The 20,155-nt window shown below is 38.1% G+C and overlaps 1 protein-coding gene across 2 annotated transcripts in view; it reads left to right on the top strand.

Moving 5' to 3' along the window:
- The window catches only part of atrnl1a (attractin-like 1a), a 395,368-nt gene that overhangs the window by 194,495 nt on the left and 180,718 nt on the right, over positions 1–20,155 (top strand). For both annotated transcript variants that reach the window (XM_055018323.1, XM_055018322.1), the window contains 3 exons: positions 3,953–4,047; positions 5,707–5,785; positions 8,382–8,539. In XM_055018323.1, the coding sequence (XP_054874298.1) occupies positions 3,953–4,047; positions 5,707–5,785; positions 8,382–8,539 (332 nt within the window). The remainder of the gene's footprint in view (positions 1–3,952; positions 4,048–5,706; positions 5,786–8,381; positions 8,540–20,155) is intronic.

Raw genomic sequence — 20,155 nt, 5'->3', positions numbered from 1 at the left:
CCTGAACCAATTTCCACTTAAATAAATGTGTAAATGTGACTCTTGCAGCTGTTTTTCTCCCCACAGCTTTGCTCCTTCTGCTATTCCACCTTTATTGATTTCCACGTGCAGTCTGGCATTTTGTGTGCTTGGAATTTGCAAACAGTCAGCTGTCCAGCCGCTGGTCATTTTGAATTTTGATCACTGTTTGATTTTAGATCACTGTATTGTTAAGGCACACTGGGTTTCTAACGGATCGGGGTCGGCTGACCTCATGCATATATTAGCTGCAGCTCGCCTTGACCTCCAGTCGGGGCTGATATTGAATCCATGCCGTCCTCGTGTTTTCTCGGCCGGTTTTGACGCTGCAACGTCTGGTCTGCGGGGTGTTGCAAATGGGAAATAATGAGTTGTTAACAAGCATTAAATGAAACCTCGGCGAGATACTCTGACAATCTGACATTGTCGGTGAGTTCACACTTGTTTCTGGATTGGAAGCAGGCTGCTGGAATATCAGATTATGTTCCGGCTGAGGACCTCGTCTTCCGTCTTCCCCATCGCGGTGTTTTGTTTCATATAGGCTGAATCAGCTTACATATTATGGTAATAAGATCACCCATCTGTGAACTTGAGAAATTGGCATGGACTATTTCCATTTCAGCTCTTCTGGGGATCATTTGTACCTTTAGTGATACCTTGATATGATTCGTCCGCAGTGAGAATTTGCACGTGTAATTGAGATCGCCTAAGTGAAACCGCTGTCAGATTTCTCAGATGGGATTTGTAATTAGCTGAGGTGAACTTTTAAACCTGGCTGATGCTCTTGTTCCTAACAGCCTTGAAATCAAACATTGAAAACACACACAGAGGCTGGTGTAATTTGTTTTCTTGTGCTCGTTTACAAACACACGAGCAGGTACATGTGGGCGATCATGCGTGCTCATGTACATACTGGGTTTCTAAGGGGTGAATACACAAACGCACTGCAAATGCACCCACACAAATCTGCATCCCATCTGCAAAGTAAAAGAAGGGAAAAAAATCCCCAAATACTGTGAAGTTGTACTGCCGACCCTTATGGGATAAACAAGTGAGCAGCAGCAGCAGTGCACGTCTGCCTGCGAGGGAGGGAGGACGAGGAAGATGTTAAGAAAAAATATTGTCTTTGATCTGATGATATCTGCTGTTCGGGCTAACTCGCCATGAAGGCAGAACAAAACAAGGCTGTTTGTCAAACATAATTTGCTTTCGTCTTGGTGACGCCCCGGGAACAGAAAAGAAGGTGATAACTTTCCCTCTCTCTCTTGCTACAGAGTCGCACTAAGTTTTGCTGTAAGTTGAAAAGCTTTTCCAGCATCTCGCTGACTGCTGCCACTCAGCGTCAGACAGCAACATGTTGCCTTTAACAGCACTGGAGGTTCCTGTTAAAACAGGACCGATTCTCTGCCCATCAAAACCACAAAATCAGCTCAACTGTGGAACTGAGAAATCACTCTATCGTCACCTATACTAACCTTTCGAAGCAGATTTGTCAGATGGAGCCAAAACAGACTTTTCTCACATTTGTACACTACCATTCAAATGTTTGGGGTCACTTTGAAATGTCCTTATTTTTGAAAGAAAATTATTTTTTTTTTCAAAGAAGATAACATTAAATGAGTCAGAAATCCAGTCTAGACATTGTTAATGTGATAAATGACTATTTTTAATGGAATATCTCCATAGGGGTACAGAGGAACATTTCCAGCAACCATCACTCCTGTGTTCTAATGCTACATTGTGTTAGCTAATGGTGTTGAAAGACTCATTGATGATTAGAAAACCCTTGTGCAGTTATGTTAGTACATGAATTGCCTGGGTGATCCCCAAATTTTTGAACTGTAGAGTACATCATAGATTTAATCTGATGAAACCTGAGAAGGACATCCACTTATCAGGAAGTGTGTGTCTTCTTTTCTTCTTTTTTTTTTTTTTTTTTTTAAATTAACCTTTATTTAACCAGATAAAACCCATTGAGATCAAGATCTCTTCCACAAGGGTGACCTGGCCAAAAGGCCAGCAGCACATGTCATAAAAACAATTACAAGGAGGTGACAGTATTAGTTAAAACATACAATTTTGAAGGTGTAAAAGTGTTTCATCCAAGAGGCATCTTCAGTTCTTGCTGATTTATTGAGACTTGCAGAATTTATAGTCACTCCAGGTCACATGGCTGATGGCCCAGGACTGACATGCCTCCAGGTGTGAAGAAGCCTCTTGGATAACAGGTGAAATGTCTTCAAGAACCTCCAGGAGAAGTCCAGTTGGTTTCTTCTGAAGCTCCTACATGTATACAGAATGTGCAATTCAGCTGAGAAGTCTTGGTATTTTTGTCCTATGACTGTTGGTGACAGTAGGTCCGTTAGTAAATTAGCAAGCGAGTTCAAGTAAATGTACATTTTTAGTTATATTCCAGCAAAAAAATGAAGCAAAAACCTGCAGGTCCTCAAATGTCCACATGAAGCTCGCCGCTCCATGACCTAGAAGACGAGGCCTGCCTAAATTCCGGAAGCATATTTTTGGTTTTGCTGGGAGTTGTCGGAGTCAGATGCTGCAAAAACACCTTAAATACTACTTTTCATTAATCCTGTTGGCGATATTACAGAAGGTTCGTCCATCTTTACATACAACCTGTAATTCCGCCACTTTCAGCTGCACAAAGCGAGATTTGGTTTGAGACACAAGCAGAGCAGAGATATGAGTCTGAAGATTTGTATCGGTGGTTATTCTTAGTTTCTTTATTAGAGTCAGTATCAGGTGAGAACAGAAGGATTAGAAGATCTCAAAATCTCATTAAAGCTCAAATCCATAATTTACATATATTATTTGCCTCCGGCTGCAAACTCATTGGCTACTGCTTATTGAGCTCACGTTGTTACTGTATTTAAAATATTTTGTACAGGCTTTTGTATCTCAGATAAATTCCTTAACATTAATCAGTAAAACTCCATCAACCTTCAGCTGTGTGGAAGTTGGACAAGCTGCAAATCAGGCTTTTAATTACGTTTTTTTGCACTGCTGCGGTTTATATGGGATTTAATTGAGTTTTTGTGCACTTTGCAATGCATTTTCGCCCAGATGTTTATGAGCAAACTATGACAGCATGTGGCAGTTAATTCATTCTGTTTTGTTGGACTGAAGTTCAGATACATGAAAACATGAAACTTTAGCTTTTCTTTTGAGCTAAAACATAAAGAACTGAATGTTTCCTGCTTGAGTGTGTGTTAACCTGAGCTGCCCCTGGATGCAAACACACCTGGATTATGTCGAAGGGTTTGCACTCAGCAGTCACGCTGATTAACTACACAAAAAATCCCCTCAACCTGTTATCCTTCCATGGCCACGTAGCTGCTTTCTCCTCTTATTCCATCTTTTCCTCGGTTTTCCCTCCTCTTCTTCCTCTTCCATCCCATCGGCTGACAAGGTGACCTGGCGAGGCTCCTGCTGTCTGTCCAGATGTTGACTGATTCCCTCCATACGTTGCTCATTGTCTCACTGCTTCCAGACACCTGATGGCAGCTACTTTTAGAAATGATTAAACCTCTGAGAGAACATGATTATTTAGACTCTCACTTATGTCTTATTGATCGACCTGTTTGTCTGGAATGAAGGCACTTTGTCTCGTATTTATAAAAAAATATATGTGTGTTTTGTCACTGACTGAGATCTTTTGACCAAAACTCCCCCACTGATGCTGTATTCATCTAATTAAATATCGACTCCCGGTCAGCGTCTGCCATATTTTCACTTTCATAAATCCGTCTGTGTTTGATGGCGGCATCAATAAAATGAGCCCTGAAGGAGGTTTTATTTGGAGAAAAACTGAGCGGCATCAGAAGCAGCTGCTGCTGATAGATTTAGTCATTTTCAAAGACTTTACATCTCTTCATCATTTTTTACTTGTCGTCTGTCTTTGTGTCTCTCTGTCGTCTAGACAACCTGTTGATTGATTACCAGTTTACCTTCAGTCTGCTGCAGGAAGACGACCGCTACTACACTGCCATCAACTTCATGGCCACACCTGAACAGGTAACAGGCGCACAGAAAGACACATGCAGAGCTTCAAAACAGGACTTTTGTTTCTTATTAGTTAATTTAGAACAAGGGTGTTAAACACGCGGCCCACAGGTCAAAACTGGCCCACCAGAGGATTCAATCCGGCCCATGTGACGACTTTGTAAAGTCTAAAAATTACAGAGAAGACATTAACTGCACATTTTTAATTTTGAAAACTATACATTTAAAATAATTTCTAGATCATGACAAATAGTTTTGATCATAAAGTAAAATACTAGATTGTTCTTTTGTCATTTTGTGTCTCATTTTTGTAATATTTTGTCTTGTTTTGTTGTTTGTCTCATGTATGCTTTTGTCGTTTTGTTTCGGGTTTTTCTCATTTTGTCTTTCTTTTTTGTCTCGCTTGTGTTTTTGGTCTTATTTTTGTCATTTTATGTGTTGCTTTATTCGTTTATTGTGTGTCATTTGTGTCGTTTTGTGGTTTTTTGTCTTGCTTGTGTTGTTTGTCTAATTTTGTTGTTTTCTTTACTGCTTTTGTCATTTTTTGCCTTGTTTTTGTGGTTTGACAATTTTTTTGTCACTTTGTAACTTTTTTGTCAAATTTTTTTATCTGTCTTGTTTCATGTTTGTCTAATTTTTTTACATTTTGTGTCTCATTTTTGTAATTTTGTGTCTTATTTTTGTAATAATTTGTCTTGTTTTTGTTGGGTTTTTTTGTCTCTTTTTGTCTGACGTTTGTCATTTTGATCATAAAGTAGAATACTATATCATTCAGTTCCAGATACCTGTGACTAAATGTTTTGTGTCTTTATAGAAACACTGTGGTCTATAAGTTGTAATGTGTAAATAATAAACTGAGGCATAGTGTTGCTGAAATTATACTTTCTTCAGAAATTTCAGGTTGTTCAAAATGTTTTGTAAAACGATAATTCCTTAAATGTGAACATTTTCAGAATGGACTTATTTGCACTAAAACAAAGGAACATTTTGAAGTTGTGGTTATTTATAAGTTATTATGCTGTGGTTTTACTGGTCCGGCCCACTGGAGATCAAATTGGGATGAATGTGGAGCCTGAACTAATATGAGTTTAACACCTCTGGTTTAGTGTGTAAACAAGCAGTATTATGCATATATTCTCCTTAATGCACAGAGATTTTATCTCTATTAGACTGCAGACAATTAAGAAGAGAACAGAGACATGGTGAAATTGAATTTCTCTGCAACATTTATTCTCTAAACGTAGGAATCTGTTATTAGACTGTGAAAGAAATCTAAAATCTTGACCTGTTTTTCCTTCTCTGTGCCTAACGGTGTCCCCAGGTTACACTCGAATTAGAATTTGCTGCAGACAAAATCAATGTAACGCTGCAAGAACAGGCCAACAGGTTCAGATCTGCCTTCAGGTGGCACAAGTTTAGAGAAGGATGAGTCCATGTAAGTTGAAAAATGTTCGAGCAAAGAGTTATTCTTTTGGCATACCTGAAGGAAAGTGAGTTAAACAAGTGGACACAATCTACAGAAGGCGTCCAACAACTGCACTGTAAAATCACCTGTGCAACCAATTAGAAAATAAGAAATAAAAGCCCGTCTCTGCAATGTTCAATCAAAATCAGTTTGTCCACAAATGTTAACTTTAACTTTGCATGTGTTTCTTTTTTCTTTCCATCCAGGCCAACAAAAATCTCGACATGTCCATCAACGCCTCCAACAACTTCAACCTCAACATCACTTGGTCTTTAAGCTCCACAGGTAAACGGCATGTTTACATATTTATCATTTTCTAAAAATGTTCTTTGTGGCCTTTTGGTTTCTCCACCTGTTGGGTATTCAATAGTAAATACAAAAATGTAAGGCCCTGGAGGTAAAAATGAACCCACTTAGATGATTTTACTAATTTTGACTGATTAGACTTCAATTGAGGACTGATGTTCAGTACACGCTTTATATGAGAACAGGATTGTAACTAACAAATTAACTATTTTATTGAAAAACAATGATTATTTAGCCCAGAAATGTTAAAATAGTACCCTCAACATGTCAGAAAGCCCCAAGTGATGACTTTAAGCCACTCTTTGTCAAGAAAATAACTTTCCTATACAATTAAACTGCATTCTTATTCATGTTTAGCAAGAAACTTGTTTTTTAAGCATATTTTCCCAGCTATGATGATGTAGAAAAGTTTAAAAGATCGTCAAAGTCTGAATAATCAGGTTGGAGGGAGGATAAAAGCATAAGTCAGTGCAGGAGTTCCACCACAGGAGACTGAAATTCACGCATCAGTGGATCTTAAAGATGTTGAAGGTGAGAAGTTGCCTAGAAAACGACAGATGTTTTGATGTGTGGTGTTGTTAGCTCTCTTGCTAACTTGTTAGCGTTATTACTAGCATAATGTCTGCTCAGCTTCACCTGGTTAGGGGTCAAATCAGCCACAATAACTGAACTTAAACTGATCCTTTCTCCTTTATTTCAGTAATATCGGTGCCGAATAAAGGACATGAAGGCAGAATGTACTCTCTTTAAGCAAATGATCTCTTTAAATTGGTGACATTTCAATACTGTGGGAGTTCAAATGAGCTGGAATCTGATCTGAGTGTTGATAGAGCGGTTGATTGTTTAGTCGACCTCTGAGACGCTGTCATTTATCTCGACGTAAAGATATTCCCAAAGTCGGTATCTTGCACTGGTGGCCGAGAGTCCAGAAGTAAAATGGTCACATCTTCTTCCTGCTCGCCTCCTGGGGATTCCCCCTCTTGACAAAACACATCAGAAGCTATTTAGAATTTTTGGCATCGGGGCGTTTTATACATTTTCCCTCCTGATTTCAATTAAGATAAAAGCAGTGTGCTTTCACAGTTGCAGTGTCTTGGGGCCCGAAACCTCCTTGGTTTGGGACTGTGAGTCTTGTGTGTATGTGTTATTGTGTGTATGTGTGTGTGTGTGTGCGATTGTGTGCAGACTATTACAGAGTGTTTAATGGCCCCGATAAAGCAGGAGGTGGAAATATTTTATTCACAGCGTCTGAAAAACTCGGCCATTAACACAGAACTGCTGATAATGCTCTGAAGGATACTGAAATCAGACCACTTCAGCGCTGCAAGACATTTACAAGCGCGCTCTGAATTACTGCGAGGTGTCATGAAAATACTTTTGCTGCGAACAGTAATTTGCCTGCTTGATATGAAAGGCTCGCCTTGACATTTTAAAATCCAGACTGTTTCCACTCAACCAGCTCCCTTACTAGCTTCTGTGTGTAAAAAAATACATCTTTACAAGGACGTTGAAACTGAAAACAGGTGAAGGTCTCCTGTGGCTGATGAGGTTTGAACTGGAAAATGATTATGTCTGGTGTTTCCTTCCATTAGGTGAACATTTTGTATTCCTCACCTGGACCATTTGTTTCTATCCTAAACCATCCTTCCTTAATCTGTTGCTTTTACACTCCTTTCCATTATTCTGACGACATCTGAACATGTCGGCTTCATGTCATTTACTTTGAACACAGCACAAATCTGATCTGATTGCCATCACATTAACAGATCGACATGCAGGTTCACCAAGCAATGTGGTTTTGGTCAGTACTTTAATACAATAGATCACTTAGAAATGTCCTTATTTTTGAAAGAAAAGCAGTTTTTTTTCAATGAAGACAAAATTAAATTAACCAGAAATATAGTCCAGACATTGTTAATGTGGTAAATGACTATTCTAGCTGGAAACGGCTGATTTTTAATGGAATATCTCCATAGGGGTACAGAGGAACATTTCCAGCAACCATCACTCCTGTGTTCTAATGCTACATTGTGTTAGCTAATGGTGTTGAAAGACTCATTGATGATTAGAAAACCCTTGTGCAGTTATGTTAGCACATGGATAAAAGTGTGAGTTTTCATGGAAAACATGAAATTGTCTGGGTGACCCCAAACTTTTGAACACTAGTGTAGGTCAACTTTAACCCATTTAGAGCAACTAAAGGAATGTAGAGCAACTTTAATAAATATAGAGCAACTTTAACTCATTTTGAACAACTTTAAATAATATGGAGTAACTTTAATAATATCAACTTTAACTAATATAGCACAACTTCAGTTCATCTACACTAAAGTTCAAAATTTTGAGGTCACTTAGAAAGGTCCTTTTTTTTAGCACATGAATCAAAGTGAGAGTTTTTATGGAAAACATGGAATTGTCTGGGTGACCCCAAACTTTTGAACAGTAGTTTATACCAGTCTGCTGTGTGAAATGTGTAGACTTCTTATTAATGCTAAAAACATTTGTCTTTTTCTACAACTATCACTTCATTCCAGCAGCTGGATTAATTAACCTGAAAACTGTTCGTCTCTCACAGCTGGAACCATCTCCGGTGAAGAGATGCCCATCATTGCTAGGACCAACATCAAGGAGCACCGAGACAGTTTCTCCTGTGAGAAGTTCAACTTCAGACTCCACCACAACATCACCTTCTACGTGTACGTGTCCAACTTCAGCTGGCCCATCAAGATCCAGGTAAGAATATGCAAGGATACAGAGCTGTGATGGCAGCATTGATGCTAGCAATCGTTTTAACGTGATTTCATTAGATTTCCTACAAGATTGGTGAACAGGAGAAAATAGGCCAGTGGTACAGCTGATAGGGCTCCTGAAACTCCCATATTGGTTCATTTAATTTTGCTAGTGATTATATTACTTTATTTGAAAATGTTGTCTTAATCTCAAATCCTGAATCCAAGGTATTCAGTTAACCATTACTTAAAACAGTTAAAGAAACCCAAATCCTTACATTGAGAAGTTGCAGATCAACAAATTGATAAATGCTCTCAACCCTGAAATCCATCAGCAGGTTTGAAACACATTTATTGATTAAAACAATATTGAAATGACACCAGTTATCAGTCAGATACTGTAAAAACAAAAGGAATTGTCAGATTTATGATGGTTTTTAAAGTGATTGTCCTGATGTTTTATCAACTTCTCTTTATTCTACATTTCAAAAATCTGCCACAAATACACAGATTGCAGTAACCAGATTCAGTAAAAAAGATTAAAATATAATTCTGTGCTCCTTTTTATAACTTGAAATATATTATTTACTCAGCTGCAATCAACATAATTATGACAAAAAATCTGGAAGTTTTTGATTGAAGTGCAGGCTGTGTTTAGACAAAGCAGAGAGGAGAAAAAAATTCTTAAAAATGTTAGTAAAAAATAGCTGTAGTATGTAGAGACCATTTTTATTTCAAGTATTACGGTCATATGGGCACTTGGAAAGACGTACATGTTGATTCCATTTTTTTCTTTTTTTTAATATAAGTAGTTAAAGACTTCTGTTTCTGAGTCCACTCTCCTTTTTCATGGTTGTGCTGTTTCCATTGAAGACAGGACTTTATCTTGCAGTGAAAATTAGGCTTTACAGCTTCTCTTCACAGATATTTACTGTCCGTTTGTTCACTGCAGCAGTTATTTCACAATCACCTCAGAGTTCTTCTTGTTCTGTTTAATGTTTGCAGTTTGTGGAGAGAGAGACACTGATTTTGAACATGATGATGATGATCGTGATGTGAAGTGGATGATAAATGTCTCCCAACTGATTTGATTTACAAGAAGTTGATCACAGTTGGCTTCAAATTCCAACAATTCAGATTTTTTTTTTCACTTCTGTGTCATAAAATTCCCTTGAGATCATTTTATTGTGCAAATGATCTCATTGAAAATGTTTTAAATTTGTTATTAATGAGTAGGGTTATTATTTCTTTGCCAACCTGTCAATTAATTCTCCATGGGAGTGATGAAATTAGTCTAATAATCAATGATCAGTTCCACAAATTAAACGTCATTCTGTCCAGACCACACACATTTTTCACGATTAAATGTAAGAAAGTGTTGTTTTCAATTAACTAACATCCACTGACACACATGCAGCACTCAGAGCTGCACAAACTTTAGTTTTACAAGCATTCGTTTCCAATAAAATGATATTTGTCAAATGAATATCTCTTGTGTTGGCTGAAAGAACATGTTGAATCTCTTTCTCAGTGTTTTTTTAATAGTAGAGAAGATAAATCCAACAAAGTTTATTAACTTCACTGTGGTTTTTAGTTTATTCCCAACATGTTGCAAGATATGTTTAAGTTAAAAACAACTATTAATGGGAATATAAATACTCTAAACCCCAGTGGTTTTGTTTTCCTGACATATTTTTCCTCACTTTGTGTTCATTTTCTCTTCAGTCTAAAGTCCTGCACCTCTATGGAAACAGAACAACCGTAACTAAGGAGAGAGGACTCAGAAATGTCTTCTGTGCGGAATGATACAGCTAAAATTGTCATAAAAAGGAGGAAAAAAATAATTCCATCATTTTTTATTAAACAAAAGCTCAAATCAACATTTTTCCGTGTCCACAGATGTTAGTGGATAAAATGGTGACTCTACATACTATAGATGTTTTACTACGTACATTTTAAAATAATTTCAATACTTTCCTCCTGCAGTTCAGCTGGAAGATCCTTGGATTATTCTCATGTGATTGTTAGCTGCAGCAGAGTAACTAATGGCTTCCTAGTTTCACTGAAGAAAATGCAGTTTTATTTTTTTTTTACAGGATTTTTTTTGGCGCAAATGCTTTATTTTTGATCACTATTCAAATAAAACACGTAGAATTAAATGAATTTCATGAAATGTAATGATTTCAAGTCTAGATTAGGTTATTTGGCCAAATGCCTCATCACAGATGAATAGTTCAAGGACAGTTGTAAAATTTAAAACCTGATGATTCTTTCTTTTTTTTTCAGTTTCTGGCTTTCATAAATGGTGTTAATTTGGTGATTTTGTAAAGACTGCATGTCTTTCAAACCTGCTGGTGGGTTTTGCAATTCAGAGGTTAAATTGGGGTTTTAATCAAACACAGAAATATATTTTTATGCACATTTTATGCCTCTAATCTAGCCTGACTCACAGGATGTAGACTTTGGGTATTACTCTTCCATTTCTGTTTCATTTTTCATGCAGCTTTCACCTCTCCTTCCTCTATTTGCGTGTTAGCATTTCCAAAATCCCATTATTAGTGTGAAAAACAACAACAACCTTCCTATGTGCTAAAAATTCTAAATTTTGATGAAGGTTTGGGTTGTGCAATAAGAAATTCTTGCTTAGTTCTTTCTGTAAATCAACATTTTAATATTACTGCTATTTTCCTGCGTGTAAATATTCCAGTAAAACAATTCCCCCAATGCTATTTCTCAGGGGCACCATCTAGGCATCCTGGGCTTAACTCCGCCCCCAAATTATTCTGATTGGTTTAAAGCAGTAAAAACAAGCTACAGCTTTCTTGTCTTCTACAGCAGAATGATAATAAAACAAGCAGCAAGTGTAAAAGATCTGAAATGATTCAAGTGTTTCAGGGAAAACAGCATTTTTTTTCTTTCCTGCCTGCGTAAAGTCAGATAAGAGGTTTGGAAGAACAAGTTAAAAGTGAAGTTTGTATCATGATCATCATCTCCAGTTTTCAGGAGCTGTCTCTCTGGAAAACATATAGCCCTGACAGGACGCTGAGCATAAACTATTCTGAAAAGTGTTTGGCAAATCTGCTATCACATTTAATGATCTGTGAGCTTTCCAGTGTCTCTCCATCAATTATGCAGCACCGGATTAAATCTCCAGGCGGCAGCCGCACACACTAAATATTCACGCTGCAGCCTTATGATCCATTAAATTGAAGTAGACTTTTAGTGGTGATATTTTAAGATGACTGTCATGCAGGGTCTGTGGTGTGCTCTGATGGATGGAGTCAAGAAGTGACAGAATGGAGGAATTAGGGGAGAGCGAGGACGGGATGGCTGCTTGTTGAGACGCCTCGCAGTCAAAATGTCCAGTGTTGAGAAAATGGAGGCGACTAATTGACAGATTGAGGGAGAAGGACGGCAGGTCTGGAGTCAGATGGAGACATAAAGCAGAGGATGGATGGATGGAGGGATGATGAATGTGAAGGACCACAGTAGCTGCTCTGTCTCAGAAATGTCCAGGTAACAGGTGAAGAAAAATACGGAATTAAATTAATCTTGGAGACAAAGTGATTCCCTATGGAGATATTCCATTAAAAATCAGCTGTTTCCAGCTACAATAGTCATTTACCACATTAACAATGTCTACACTGTATTTCTGATTCATTTAATGCTGTTTTCATTGAAAAAAAACCCTGCTTTTCTTTCAAAAATAAGGACATTTCTAAGTGACCCCAAACTTTTGAATGGTAGTGTACATGAACCAAAAATCTTTATGTTTTGTATGACCTCCTTTGGCCCTGATAACAGCTTACACTGTTTTTAAGGACTTTTCGACAGTAATTTTTGTTACTGCGTTCCAAATAGTTTCTAGCTGTTCCTAGAGACTTGCTTTGGATGAAACTTTTGAATTCAATCGATCCCAGATCTCTTCAATAGAATTCCAGTCTAGACTTTGATTTGGCCCGTCCATTGGCTCCAGTACTCCAGATTCCTTTGTCTTGGTCCAGTAGTCTCTGCACAACTTTGAAGTGTGCTTGGAGTTGTTGTCTTCTTGGTATATGAACCCACAACCAATCAGGTTCAATCCAGCAGGGATTCCATGATGCATCAAGATGTTGTGGTAGATCTTGTTCATGATACCATCCATTTTAACTAATTTGCCCATGCCGTTTCCACAAATAGAGCCTCATACCATAATGGATTCTCCACTATGTTTCGCTGTGGGTGCATCTAGCATCAAAGTCCAGAGTACCTTCTACTACTCATTGATGCATTTTTTGTTTTGAAACAAAGTTCTGACATATTAAAATTGATTTTAAATGGAAGCATGATTAGTAACTTAATCCTCATCATCTTGTCTTATCGCAGTCGTCTGCTGTGTATAAATGTTGGGCTTTATTGCCGAGTGTCCTGCACCTCGTCGTGGGTCATTTGTCCATCGATCGCTCTGCTCATATGCATTTCCCATTAATGCTGCATTATCAGAGCTCCATATATCTGCCGGTTGAAAGGTGATATGATAATTACCACGATGAGGCAGCCGTGTAACATGAGAGGCGCTTGGCGTCCGTTTCGGTGACCTTGGTGGCTTCTGACGCCAGAACAGGTCGAGCAAGAGGAATTGTCCTGAGAATTGTTAATGACCCGGCGTGATGTATTTGATCTAATAGACCCACAGACCCACACGGAGACGAGAGCACAAACAGTCAAAGCAACAAATCTGGACAGCTAGTGGCCGATGGTCAGGAAATGTGGGATTCATTCCTCCCTGAGGGATTGTTTCAAGTGATTTCAACGCTGTCCTGACCTTGTGTCTGGTGCCATCAGTGGGTCAAACTCTCTCCTTGACCAGTAAACAAAGAATCTTCAGACGTCGGAAATTTGTTATTGGCTGTCCCCAGTGGACAAATCTTAATATTGTTGCTTATTCCATGACATTTCTTGAATTGTAAAGTGATGAATGACTAAGCATGATCAATGACTCCTCCTCTCGGGACACCCTCCTTACAGCCAGCACTGCAGGCAGTGTATTTTATCATTTAGAAGGCAATATTTACCGAACCCTTCAGGACAAACGGTTAGCTTTTCTCCTGAAGAAGCTTGGAGAATTAACATTCCTCAATTAAACATCTTTATATTGATGCATGTGATGAACATTTGAGGTCCTGGCAGACACTAGTGAGGCTTTTAAGGTGTTGTCCAGATTAAAACCTAATTTTTACAGTCTGATATCTTACCCCACAATTTAAAAAGGAAATTCTTGTCATACAGGTCTCATTGTTTTAAAAAATACTCATGAACATATGAAAAGAAAAACAAAGTCTGTGTTTGTTTGTTGTCATTACACCAGTTATCAAGGCTGGAAATTGTAAACACTGAAAAAAAAAGTTGGATTTCAACTTTCTGATGGTCGTTGAACATATGTGTGTTATTAGTAAACTGAAATGAATTTGTGCTTAAAATCATTCTCCAAAAATCTACCATTTTCAATATCCAGATTCTTTCAAAAACAAAAAAATTCTGGGCCCTTCTACAAAACCTTAAAGCCATTAGTGACTTAGCTGTGACCAACAGTTTCTTGTTAATAATTTATGGTATTCTAAATGTGTCATACTGCATGGATGACATTTCCGAGTTCTCTCTACTTCTAGTCATGGTTGTTCTGTTTCCATAGAGGTGCAAGACTTTATGCTGCAGTGAAAAATGAGCCCACAGTGAGTAAAAAATGAGACAGGATCAGAAAACACACAGGAACTGTTTGGAATTCAAAAGGGTTAAATTGCGGATGCTGACGTAGGGGCTTTTGCATGGTAGTAAAGTGCATAGTTAGGCTATAAATGGGTCATTCCAGAACTGCAGGACATTTAGGCTTCAAAATTTTGGAAAAATAAACCTTCTCTTTTACAATTTTCTGCTCCATATTCAACAATATGTAATAAATTTATTCAAGGCTTGATTGGCTCAGCTTACACATCAATGGTAGCATTTTTATTCCATGTTTTATTTGTTGTTTGCTAACCCTACTCTAATCACAGATTTGGTGTCATTGCTTCCTAAATTCTCCATTGTAAATGTCTAAGTTTTTTTGTTTGTTTGTTTTTATATCTGCAATTCAGAATCTCCATTTGAATGATATAGAATGATGTTTGCATGTGGATGAGAGGCCCAAACATAGAGGGATCTGGTTGTTTGGAAAAAATATCCGTGTTTGTTTGGAGAAGGCCTAAATGTGTTAAACAAAGGTTTTCAAGCTTTTGAATTCTAAATCAGGAAAGTCGTGTGACTCACAAATAACTGAAACCACCAAAATATGCAGTAAATGATATTAAACTGGTAACCAGATCAACACATATTACAGTATATTTACTCACATTGCTAGGGAGTATAATTTTGTAGTGCTTTGCATATCAGAGATCACAGTGAAAGTAAATCTTGCTGGAGGTCTGGCAACCTGTTGATGCAGACTGTGATGTTGTTGTTGGTGGCAGTGATACAGAGACTGAGTTCACATGGTCACGATGTCAGATCCTCCTCAGTTTCACAGATAACTGTGGGCTCAACACTCTGACGGAATGTTTTTGACTGAAGTCCGTTGCTGGCAGTTGAACAGACTTCTTTCTCTCGCAGCTTCTTGTCTCTGCAAATGATCAGATGTTTTGCTACAGAAGCTTTTAGCTATAACTCCACAGCAAAGCCAGCAATGTGACGACGGTATTTTTACTTCTGCAGCATTGCAGCTTTGCATACTATTATATTCCCTGATATGATTTGTGTAGCCATTATTTCATTTTTTTTCCCTCTTTTGGATGATGTTTACTCCAGTGTGTTATTACAACAGGTGTGATAAATGTGTTTTTCTGCCCAGATAAAGATCCTGTAAGGTGACAGTAGTTGGAGGTTTTTAAATATTAATAAGCCCAGCTAAACAATAATCCTTTGATGTACTTCTTTCTTTTGTGCTCTGCTGAAGAAAACTTTCTTTTTTGGAAGCAGCCATTAAATTGCTGAAGTACAGTTATTACTGCTGTTATAAAAACTTTGTTCATTTGCTTCAAATGATGTTTAAGTTTCACCTCTCAGACATTCAGAAAAGACTCACGTCCTTTTCAGAACAGTCATATGGATTCTGTTTTTAAAGGCACTTATAGATCTATTTTTTTGTAACTCCAATTTTAAATAGCCACAGTTTAATTCTGACTAGTCATAATTAAAATTCAAGATGTCTTTAATTCTCCTCAAACCAAAATATCTACATTCTTTTTCGGGATGGTTGAATTCTGTCCAGTCAAAATCTAATTACAGGTTTCTTGTATTTGAGTTTGACTTAGTGAAATGGCAGATATTTTTAGTTACCTTGAACGCTGCGATGAGGAGGAAGTGGCTTGTGTTTTAAACATACTATTGCACTGCAATTGTAACTGCATATGATGAGCGGATTTCTGCAAAGTCAGAGCAGCATTGTAGTTTACTTCAACCACAAGTCTCACAAGAATGAAGCTCTCACTTTCCACAAACTCTTTGCTGATGAGCTTGCTCTGTTTCATGACAGCCCAGTTTCTTCAGCAGATATTAGCACTTTATGCTAGCAATGCTCGAAATGCTTTGCTGAACTGATATCCAATGTTGTGCATGAGCAGCACAAGAATTCCGACTAGTCACAATGACATCCAAGGTATTTTTAGCTTTTGTACTGACATTATACTGACAAAGCTGAATTAAAGACATCTTTGACAGACGTTATAGATGTCCTTACTGTCACATTGTAACTCCAACTAGCTAAACTGCCATTTTTGATATCTGTAATTCTAATTCTGGATAGTCAAAGTTGGCTACTAAATATTAAACCCTGTCACCCACCTAAATGTTGATGCAGGACAATGCACCCCAGTGTAAAAACTGCTCATAAACCGGCTGAGGAACATGACAAAGAGTCCAGACTCCTCAAATCTTAGTCCATTTGAGCATAAACAAACCCAACCGGGAGGCCACACTACTCAACCCACAAAACTTAAAGAATCTGCTGTCAATGTCCAAGTACTGGATGTCCCCAGGGGTCCATGTCAATGTATGTAATACAGTTTTTCAGAGGAAACATATGGACACGAATGTAGATACTCAACCCTCAGCAAAACTCTTCTACCCAGCTGGTGGAAAAACTGAAAACAGCCCTTTAAAAGGCAAGAATCCACACATACAGCACGTCTGCACACACATCCTAGTGTGACCTGTGAGTGTTTCCCTCCCGGCGTCCTGATGTCAGCTGGGAGTCGGGGCTGGTTGTAGGGCAGAGGGAGGTGTTGTGATCGGTCAGTCTGCTGGAACAGAGTTTGATTGGCTCTGTCATGCTGACCTTGCACCTTAGTCCTCGCTCTCCTGCACTCACGGTCACGGCACGACTCCGTTGGCGATGGCGGTTTAATTGGACGTAGGGACGAGTTTCAGCATCAAACGTGACGTTATATATGAAAACAACAACATAGATCACATTTAGTTCTCAACTATTCAGGAATCTTTAAGCTAAGACTGTTTCTGAACACATTCTTAACATTTCTTTTCAAATTTAAACATTAAACTTTGCTTCCATTACGTCCAACATCGTGCATGGAAGTCTATAGAATCAGTAGAAACTGCATGTTTAATGTACAAAATAATTATATGCAGAATGTCACATGCAAATAAGCAATATATCATCTCTGTAATTTGTTCATTTTGACACTATTTTCTCACAAACCAGGACTGGCCTGGATTTGTTTCTAATGAAAAAATCATGTTTTATTGATTGAGCTCACAAACATTATGGGAACATGACCCAGTTTCTCTCCTTTTTGTTTTGAAAGAACTAACTGTTAATTTAGCCAGAAGTTGTATAACTCGAGACCGTAACTGTTTCTAATTTGAACATCTCTGTTAGTAATTTAGCAGAAAATGTTATCTCTACAAAAAAGGGCTATCATAACGTGAAAATCGTCTACGATGAACAGACCTTTGTTTCCACTCTTTACGTATCAGAGATGATAAATTAAACTTGACAGCAGGAAAAACAAACACTTCGTTGTATAAAGAGACAATTTGTTCTTACTCTTTTAAATTCTAGCTGCTCATGTGTAATTATTTTGCAGAACAGTATAACTTCTCCTCATCCAGACTGTCTGCCAAGTATTCCCATCTATAGGGCAGCTGATTAAAAGCTTCCTGTCAGAGATGAGCAGACATTTTCTTGCAGAAGAACTGGTGATTTGATTTGATTTGCCATTCAGTGCTCAGTCACTTATTTATCCTCTGCGCTTGCCATCATTGAATAGGATGCCTGTCCTAATCAGATATCTGACACACACACACATATATAAACATGCCTCTGATCATTTCAGCTACAGAGTGTCCTTTATTGGATTTGAACTGGATTTGAAATGGTCGGGGTAAATGGTCGGCTATCCGATGCATCTCACTGAGGCAGGATTATGTTTCATAGGGTGGAAGTGAAGGAGAGACGCTGCTCATTTAGCCCGACACAGCAGCAGCCATCAGTGATGTGGGAATAAACACAGAGCTTGTGTACACTGGGAATAGTCACTGAAACATTTATAAATGTTACATTTTTAACCAAAATCAATCTGTTTCAATGATGATCAGATCAGATAAAAGTAAATATTTCAACACTTGACTGAACTAAATTTTTGTTTCTGACCAATTGACCTTTGAAGGAGTTTTACATTATACAAACTGTTTTCTGCTCCACAGAATGAGAAAAAAAAAGCATAAAATGCTCCATATGAGACAAGACCATAGAAGCAGAACAACCTGTAGTCATCAAACCAGAAGTGTTACATAAATAAATTTAATGTCCACCTTGTACCAGAGGCTTCCATGTGTGGCTAGCTAGCTAGCAATAAAGTGTGAGTACAGACCATTTTCTGGTCTGACCTGGCATTTAACCCTACACCATGAAGACAGAGAACACGCGGAACAGGTCGGTGGAAAGGACAAGTCAGGGGATGTATACAAGGGAATTTCTAAAACACTGAATATCTTGGAGTCCAATTGAATCCATTATTAAGAAATGGAAAGTAAATGGCACATGAGTAAATCTGACTAGAGCAGATCATCTTCAAAAACTGAGTGACCGAGCAAAAAAGAGACTAGTCATAGACACCTATGACTCCATTTGAAGGAGTTACAAGCTTCAGCAGCTGAGACAGGAGAAGCTGAAGAGAAGCATCTTAAACAGTTTAGAACTGTTGCCCATTCTTAAATAGTCAAAGAGTGAAAAAGGAAAGCCACTGTTGAAAAACAGTATGTTAAGTCATGACTAGATCATGACATCACAAACACACCACCTTGAAACATGGTGGTGGCAGCATCATGATGGGAAGCATGGTGGTGGCAGCATCATGATGGGAAGCATGGTGGTGGCAACATCATGATGGGAAGCATGGTGGTGGCAACATCATGGTTTGAAGCATGGTGAGGACAGCATCATGATTTAAAGCATGGTGGTGGTGGCAGCTTCATGATGTGAAACATGGTGGTGGCAGCATTATGATGTGAAGCATGGTGGTGGCAGCATTATGATGTGAAGCATGGTGGTGGCAGCATCATCATGATGTGAAGCATGGTGGTGGCAGCATCATGATGTAGAAATGTTCCTCAGCAGCAGGCCCTAGAAGATTTGTCAAGGTGAGGGGTAAAATAAATGCAGCAAAGTATAGAGAAATCCTGGAGGACAACTTGATGTAGTCTACAAGAAAACTGCAAATTTGTTTTGCATCAAGACAATGGGCCAAAGCAAACAGCCAAAGCTCCACAGAAATGGGTCGAAGACAACAAGGTGAAAGTTCTGGAGGCCCGAAACAGAGCCCAGACCTCAGTACAACTAGAAACTTGTGGCTGGACTAGTGCCGTTCACTCTCGATTCTTGTGCAATCTGACAGCTTTGTAGAGAAGAATGGGTTGAAATTACAGTGTCCAGATGTGCAGGGCTGATTGAGACCTTTTCACACAGGACTAGTGCTGTGATTGCTGACCTATATACCCGTCTATTAAAAGCGATGTATGTAATCCTGTAGCTGTGTGATTCACAGGCTGGTGGGTTGATTTGTAGAGCTGGAACTTGATCAACATTAAAATAATGACATTTAACAACGATTAATAAGCTTTTACATCATGTAATATTTTAAACAGAATTTATTATAATGTTTTAGTAGATATATATTTTAGCCTTAGCTTGTAAAAATTGTGAAAGAACAATGAATCTTACTATGCTAAGTGGCTAGTTAATATTGTGTCATCACATTTATTTCTATACATATACTTTATAGATTACAGTTTACTTATATTTTTCTTTTTCTTAGAGCAATGCACATTTTATGTTTTGTGCTTGTACTTTTTCTACTCATGTTCATATTTTTAGGGCATATTATTCTAGTTCTGTTTATCTATGGGGCTTTACAGGGGAGCATAGGCAGTTTTCCCTTGGGGATAAATTAAGTATTTCTGATTCTGATACATACATTTTTAAACAAGAAAAGCATTTGGAGAGCGCAGTCCTCCACCAAGGCTGTTCATCCCCCCACATGGCATTGTCAGAAATGCAGCATTTGTTTATTAGTTATTGATGATCAAAAAT

Source organism: Amphiprion ocellaris, chromosome 16 (genome assembly GCF_022539595.1).
Source record: "Amphiprion ocellaris isolate individual 3 ecotype Okinawa chromosome 16, ASM2253959v1, whole genome shotgun sequence".
Taxonomy (NCBI): domain Eukaryota; kingdom Metazoa; phylum Chordata; class Actinopteri; family Pomacentridae; genus Amphiprion; species Amphiprion ocellaris.
The sequence above is the reverse complement of the archived record's forward strand: the minus strand, read 5'-3'. Positions and strand labels throughout refer to the sequence as shown.